Source organism: Centruroides sculpturatus, unplaced genomic scaffold (genome assembly GCF_000671375.1).
Source record: "Centruroides sculpturatus isolate CEXI.00-Female unplaced genomic scaffold, Cexi_2.0 scaffold250, whole genome shotgun sequence".
NCBI lineage: Eukaryota > Metazoa > Arthropoda > Arachnida > Scorpiones > Buthidae > Centruroides > Centruroides sculpturatus.
Window position 1 is genome coordinate 628233 of NW_019384557.1, and position 8450 is coordinate 636682.

Sequence of the window (8450 nt, forward strand, 5' to 3'; positions counted from 1 at the left end):
TAGTCATTTTTTTATTTTTCTGTTGCCCTTTTGCAATTCATGATTAATAAAAATAATAAAATGTTACTTACAAATTAAAATCAGAAGAAATTTAACAAAGTTATAAACCGTAGCACCGCGAACGTCTAGTCTAGTGTAGTACACCGATAGTGCTACTTGTTCATAGATGGCGCGTATAATTGAATTAAGTCGTATACCGAACAAAAGTCGTATACAGAGCAAAATTTGTTTCGTCCGAACAGGACATATTCCGAATTGGACGTATTCTAAAGCAGACGTATACCGAGGTTCCACTGTACTTATTATACTCTATTTAAATTTTTTTTTAAAGATTAGAAATTCAAGTGGGTAAGTCAATTAATACAGAAGTCACATTTTTAAGTAACTAACAAGAAGACCCCACGGCTTTGGGGAAACAGATTTTGATGATCTTTCGTGTAGAGTTAGTACACCATGTGAATGTACCATCTGTAAAATACAGTCAACCTCCCCTATAGCACGGTAGATACGTTCCGGTTTTTATGAATCCATTTTCTACAAGTCCAGCCAATCACAGCCCGACATGTATGCCGTTTACTGACTACAGCTGTTTGAAAGGTTTCTTTCATAAAATTAATCGATTCTACACTAATTCGACTCAACATTTCCAATATACATTGTTTATATGGATTATTCCCAAAAAATTATATGCTATAAACAAAAAATTGTAGGATTACTTACCAAACATGCACCATTCGACTACGCCATTGCTTAAGCTTGTTTTCGTCGTGGAGCTTGTCATCAAATGGCGCTCACGTGCTTCCTGATAAATTATCTTTTTTTTGCGAAAAATTCGCTGAACATTGGAGACATCATTAATATAAATATAATTTTTATAGCCATTAAATAATAAATGGTTTTTAGTAGGTCCGCTACTCGTTTAAACTCAACAGTTTGTGCAATATCCGCTATTGGTCTAGATTCGACCAATCCTGTCACGACACAAGTTGACAATGACGTTTTACCAAATTATATGAGTTTTTTTTATCATGCTTGTACAAATACTGTCGCAATTTCTTCGCCGTGATATAGAAATCTTAACTACAGGAATCCATGTTGGGGGGGGTCGACTGTACTAAAGTGCAACACTCAAATATAATCAAGAAAAACGAACTTGAAGTTTTCTTTAGCCCTTTATATATAAGTTACGCATACTTCTAATTGAGCTTGCTGTGGCTTGAGTAGTAACGCTCCTGACTTGTATGCTTGTGCGTTCATGGTTGATTTTCTTGTTGTGTATACTTCCCCCTTTTTTATTCATAAATACTTATAATGTATTTATTTATTCACTCATTCATTTATTTCTTATTATTTATTGATTTTTTGGTTTTTTTTTTTATTTATTTTAATTTAATTTCTACTGTTCCAAGTCTAATATTTTTATTTGTTGAAGATGATGTTGCAACTAAATTATTTTCGAAAAGTAAAGTCTCATAATACTCTACTCCATCTTTTAGATGCTGCTTCGATACATCACTGTATAAAGAGTTATCATCAATAGTTTTTTCGTTACAATGTGAAGAACTTGCTTCTCTTGATGACTTTTTTTAATTATAAAATAATTATTCAAAATAAATTTCACTGCACAAATATGTCTATTCGTGTCGAAATTCAGAAACAAACTGTTAAAGAGTGAGTGAAAAAGAACTCTGATAGAAAAAATGCTCCTAGTGAGAATTAGATCAGTCACTGTTAGTGATAACATTTAGATGGGAAAGTTGACACATAGGTGTCAAGAATGTGCCGTTATTGTCAACAAAAGTAAAAAATATTAGACTTGGAATAGTAGAAATTAAATTAAAATAAATAAATACATTATAAGTATTTATGAATTAAAAAAAAAAAAAAAGTGTACACAAAAATTGAACCGGGGAACTCAAGCATGAGTCAGGATCATTATCACTCAGCCACAGGATGCTCGAATGGAAGCAGGTATAATTTATATATAAAGTGCTAAAAAAAAACTTTAAGTTCGTTTTTCTTGATTATATTTGAGTATTGCACTTTAGTATTTTACAGGTAGTACACTCACATGGTGTACTACCTCTACACCAAAGATCATCAAAATCTGTTTCTCCAAAGCCATAGGGTCTCCTTGTAAGTAACCATCAATAATCCATAGAAGAGTTCTTAAAAGCTATTCACGATTCTGAGGATTTTGGCTGGATAATAGTCTAGCTTAGGAATTAAAATTAGCAGTTGATGATGATAGACTGAGAAATATTTTTATTATATTACATAAAAATTACTATAGAATATATACATACCAACACATTACTATAACTATGTAATACATACCTCAAAAAGTTAGAGTTTGATGCAAGAACAGGAATATTGTGTTTTTCATATGACAAATTATGAAGAATGAGAGCAACCTAGAAAAAAAAAGTGCTTTTTAAAATATGAAAAAAATCAAAACAGATTTTTTAAAAACCAAATTATTTATATTACAAAAAATTAAATACAGTAAAACTTGTCTAAAATAGAAAAAAACTCCAGCCAGAATATCTGTTTAGGTAAGTTTATAGAGTAAGTTATAGAGAATTGTGTTTCATTTATCCTACCACTAGTTTAAAAAAAAGAGTATGCTGTGTGTAAAAAATATATACTAACAAATGAATCTAAGATTACAGGCTATTATTGTTTATGCATGAATGGATTTTAAACTAATGGTTTTGCTGCCATTTTGTCTGTTATATACAGTAGTGCATCGATTATCCGACACAATTGGGGACTGGATGGGTCAGATAACTGTAAAAATGGATAACCAAAAAATATGAAAAAATACATTATTAGTATAGTATATTAGTATATCGCTATTAACCTACTTCGCGCTGAATTTTCATCGACGTTAAGCCTAACAAAAAATTTTTTTAAATAATAATTGTCACTATTGTATCATTAAAATTAGAAAATTAAACCTTGTTTAAATACTGGTTCCATTTCATGGTCAAACCAGTGTTGCCAGCTAAAACACGTAAAAATAATATTAAAGTAGCCAAGACATAGCCAAATACTGTTGCGCCACATCACTAGCGGACATTTGAATTTGCCGACTAGAACGCGGTTGGTTAACCGATGTGACAGTTGATCGGGGATCGGATAATCGATGCTCTACTGTATTACGTGTTAAATGACAAGTTCTTTTTGAGAGGTTTTAACATAATTCATTTTCATGACTCAATTTTAAAAGAAATATCAATAGTTATTTATTGAGGACAATACTGAAGATATAAGATAAATAATTTTATTTCAAATATTATAAAATATATGAGTACTAATAGACATTTGCAGAAGGAGCTTGTTCCTCTAGTCCAGGGGTCGGCAACCTTTTGAGTTGGAAGAGCCAAAATTACAATTTACAAAATTTCAAAGTTTTTAAAGAGCCACAAAATTTTTTCTTGCCAATAATAAATAGTACTCGCATAAATAAAGTTTTTTGATAAAAAAACTAATCTATTTATTCATAAGAAAAAATATCTATTTATTCATATATAAGTAGTGTTTTTCACAACAAATTAGATAATAGAAACATCCAACGACAGTGTCTTTAGAGAGCTTCCGACGGACTGACGACAGTGACGAAGCGTGTCACGGAAGAGGGGTGCGGTGAAAAGCGAGTACAAGTGGCTGAAAGATAGAATCAGTACCTAATCCTCGTTAATTGATTCAGAGCGATTTTTAAATGTTTTTTTTTTTTTTTTTTTTNTTTGATAAAATAAATAATATTTGCATATGGAACTAAAGAGCCGCAGCTTCACATCCAAAGAGCCGCATGTGGCTCGCGAGCCATAGGTTGCCGACCCCTGCTCTAGCCTAATCAATTATACAATGTGGAAAGCAGGAGGAAAAACTGTTTAAAATTCAATAATTTATTTGCATTTTAAGAACTGTATAGTGGTTTCTGTTGCTATTTGCTTTAGTACTGAGTAAAAAAAAATTTTTGTTTTTATTTTTATATGGGAACTTCTAAATTTTTAATTACAATGCTTTTGGTCTAAATCATCCTTTCTCAAAGTGAACAATAACACCCCCCTGTGGGCGCTGGAGTCTTTCAGAGGGGCAGTAGAAGGTTCAGTGATTAAATACGAGTTTTATTTCTTCTCATTGAAACATTCTTTGATCTCAGAAATAGGATATGGGTCACACCCTATCTATCCTATCCATATAATAATGCACGCTTAAACATTATATTTGCAATAACTGTTTTTAAGATATGCAACAGATGATAATGTAAAAGGTAAGTTAAAAAATATGGGGGCTCTAGATTTTTTTTAATCTCAAAGTGGGTGGTGGTCAAAAATAAGTTTGAGAACCTGTGGTCTAAATCAACAATGAGTGCATGAGTACACTGAATTTTACTTTTCATTTGGGAATTCCCTTAGATAGAATAAAATTCAATTTTCAAAATACAGTAGAGCATTGATTATCCATCTGTTCTAATAGGCAAATTTCAAATGTCCGCTAGTGATGTGGCACTACAATATTTGGCTATGTCTTGGCTACTTTAATATTATTTTTGTTAAATTTTTGCGTGTTTTAGCTGGCAACATTGGCTCGACCATTGAAGGGAGGCCAGTACTTAAACGAGACTTAATTTTCTAATTATGAGTGGTTGTTTGTTTTGTGAGCAATAAAATCATTTAAAAATAATTTTTAACGATACAATAGTGACTATTATTTTAAAAAAAATTTGTTAGGCTTAACATCAATGAAAATTCAATGCGAAGTTGGTTAATAGCGATATACTAATATACTAATTACATGGAATATACTGATATACTATACTAATAATGTATTTTTTCAGTTATCCAATTTTTCAGTTATCCGACCAACCTGAGTCCCCAATTGAGTAAGATAATTGATGCTCTACTGTAATTACATATTTTTCCTCCAAAACACTAAAAAAATTTCAGATTTCCTATGTAAACACATTTTGAAAAGTTGATTGTTCAAATTTAGCCAAGCTCAGAACAGCTTGAAATATACTGTATATATATAATACAGTGGTACCTCAGGATACAAACGCCCCAACATACGAAATTTTCAGGATACGACATAAAATTCGAACATATTTTTGCTCCACGAGCTGCAAACTAATAGTTAAACACTATTAGTTTGCAGCGTGCCATTTTTTATTCACTTCTGTTCATTGGTCCGCGTTTGCTTCGTCGTGGAAGAATCTCGCTCGATAAAGGAAATCTTGAGGTATTATCAGAAAGTGTCTGATTTTATTGAAAAGAAACATCCTGAAAAGGTTCACACTGGCCATGTTGCTGCTCAGAGTAATGACATTAGCCTAAGTCATTTTAGAAAAATTTTAAAAAGCAGGCAAAGCCAAACCTCTTTGGATAGATATTTTACCAAGTGACCTCTATCCAGTGAAAGTGCGGATGGAAATGAAGGAAAGAAAGCAAAAATCAGTAAATAAAAATTTTTAAAATATATATAAAACAACATTAATTTTTTTTAATCTTTTCTAAGTTATTTTTAAGTTATTGTTACATTATGTTATGTAAGTTAAGTTTTAGTATCATTTCCCTTCTCCCTCTCCTCCGCCACCAGTTTACACCTCCATCGTTGTCTATCCTCAAAGGTAAAGTGCAAATAAAACTACATTTTTTTTTTTAATCAATTATTATTCTTTTATGGTTATTTATACATTTACAACTACAAAACGCATTTTTCAGTGTTTTCCGAACTAAAGTTTTTTTTTCAATGTACTACTGAGCTTTAATTTGAGTGTGTTTTTCATGCTGAAACAAATTATTTGGTTTTACATGTAATTGTATGGGGAAAAATGATTCACCTTATGACATTTTCATGATACGATCTCAGTTACGGAACGGATTAATTTCGTATCCTGAGGTACAACTGTATGTAGTTTCAAAGATGCTTTTATTCATTGTAATACATGTTTGGATTAATTTTGGTGCCAACTAATTTCTTAAACAGATTAGGATCTGCTTAGATCATTCATTCCCATAGATTTATGAGAAAACTTGATCTATGATATTTAATGAAATAAATACTTCATTTTAGATACACATCTGTATAATTACAAAATAAAATGGTTCCATATAGGAATGTTTTAAAGTTGTGTTTTTAAAATATTTTCAAAAATTTATAACTTTCTTACAATCAATTATTTTGCTAAATTATGTATTTCTAAAAAATGATTTATATATCCTGTTTTCTGTAAAATAAATATGAACCTATTTGCATAATAAAAAAAAAATAAATCATATGAATCTTATTCATGCTGGTAAGATTTTGTTCTTGGGAAAAATTATATATGAAAATACAACTCTGTTTGCAATGAACTTCATTCACCATTTAAATTTTCAGAAATTTATATAAACTTAGAAACTTGTACATACACACTAAATGAAGTGTTATAAATAATTCCTTTTGTAAGTAAACAATTTCATTCCAATAACTTATTACCTTGGATTTCATTAGTTTGGAATACATAGCTATGCAAATCTGGCAACCACTTGGCAACACAATGCAATGAAATTCATTCAGAAAAGATTTTTGTAGAATATTCTGAAATTTCTTGTAGTTTTTCTTATGCCACACATTTTACATATAGAAGGCAAGTCACCTTTAATGTCTATGAAAAATGGCAAAAGGTAAGACAATACCAGAACCAATTAGGAAAACTATTATCCAGAAGTGTAAAGAAGGATTTTCTCAATGCAGTTGCACAGGATGTATAGATATCTGTCTTATAGTCCAGGGAATCATAAAATATTTTCAAGAAAGGAAAAATACTTGCCCATGTAAAGCTTTAGGAAGAAAACTAACTCTAAGTTCCAAACAATACAGTCCTTTTGATGGTATCTTTCCAACAATAGGCAAGTTTCCTTACGAGATTTTAAGATTTGACAAAGTGAGCAAGGGAATACTTTAATATCCCATTATCTGAATGCATAGTGTGGAGATATATCCGATAACTACAGGCTATGCAAATCCAAAGGATGAATCATGCAAGCAAAGGTTTAGCTTGGGCCAGAACTCGTTTGAAGCAGACAAACATTGATTGTGAGAATACATGAAATCAACATTTCATGTAAACTATGGGAATATATGCAAGAAAGCCATTCATATTAAAGATGAAGCTAATAATCCAGTATGTTATTCAAGATGATTCTAGAAGTCACAATCTGTAATGGTTGGGAGATGCAAGTGTACAGGAAGGTGGAAATTTGCAGTTTGGGGATGGTGCTATGAACTATGAAGCCTATATTCTAATCATTCAGCAACATCTATGTGAATCAAAACAAATTTTTCCAAAGATGCACCTGTATTTTCTAGCACTACAATGCCTGTCCACAACAATGCTAGGAAAACCAAAGCCTAGCTACATTCTAATCATATACATGTACTCCCCTGGCTAGTGTAGTGTCCTGCCACTATTAAATATTAATTTGTTCAGGAATCCCGTATTGGAATTTACCTCAATTGTCGTGTACCAGATTATTGTATTTTATTCCATTTGTCACGTACTAGTCACTGGTAATTGTTTCCATCGTTGCTTGTGTCACGTGAAGCTACTGCATCAGATTGCAATTGGACTATCTTTAGCTACCTCTAGCTCATGTGACTTGGTTGGTGTGGAGGTATAAATTGGAGGAGTGCGATACGCCAGTATTTTTTTCTTGTCTCCGGTCATCAGTTTTCACGTGGAGGGACTAAGGGCTCAACCATGAACAAGGAGGAAGTGAGGTAAGGACCAACGATTTTCAAAGGAGTGAAAGGTTTTTCACTCCTTTGAAAATCGTTTTCACTCCTTTGAAAAAACTATGAGGACATTGTTGAACTGAAAGCTGAACTGCTAGAGAAATCTCTAACAAGTAGTTACCACATGCTACAAGTTTTTCTTTGTTGGGTAATTTTTCCACTTTAGAATTCAATTACCCCATGTCTACAAATAGCTCTCCACATTTGTTAGGAGAATTGCTCATCAAATGATCAGCATATGTTCCCTTCAATATAAATTACTGTACAATATATTTAGTGATATCTTTATTATTATTATTATTATTATGTTGGGTTTAGTGGGTAATACTCGGTTCACACCGGTGGCTGTGTACTATGCCGGACCAGAGTCAAGGCATAGCAACCAAAACAAAACTAAAATTAAATCAGTGTGTCAGTGTGTGTTTCTGTATTCAGGAATTTCCTAACAATGTGGCATGTATTCAATATAGTGGCCTTCTGTAGTGTGATGTATGTATTTCTACTCAATTGTAATGTTCCCAGGCTTTTGTGTAGTGTGTATGGTATCACACCTGTACAGGAGAGAATGACAGGTACAATAAGCACCCTATCCATCCTCCACAGATGCCTTATTTCCTGGGCGAGTTCTATGTACTTGCTAATTTTTTCAGTGCATGTGTTTTGTA

General features: G+C 32.0%; 1 protein-coding gene across 1 annotated transcript in view; it reads right to left on the reverse strand.

Annotated features, from left to right (window-relative positions):
- Positions 1 to 8450, reverse strand: part of LOC111623897 (AT-rich interactive domain-containing protein 2-like) — a 243928-nt gene that overhangs the window by 91275 nt on the left and 144203 nt on the right. The window contains exon 8 of the mRNA XM_023366627.1: positions 2278 to 2414. Coding sequence (XP_023222395.1) covers positions 2278 to 2414 — 137 coding nt within the window. The remainder of the gene's footprint in view (positions 1 to 2277; positions 2415 to 8450) is intronic.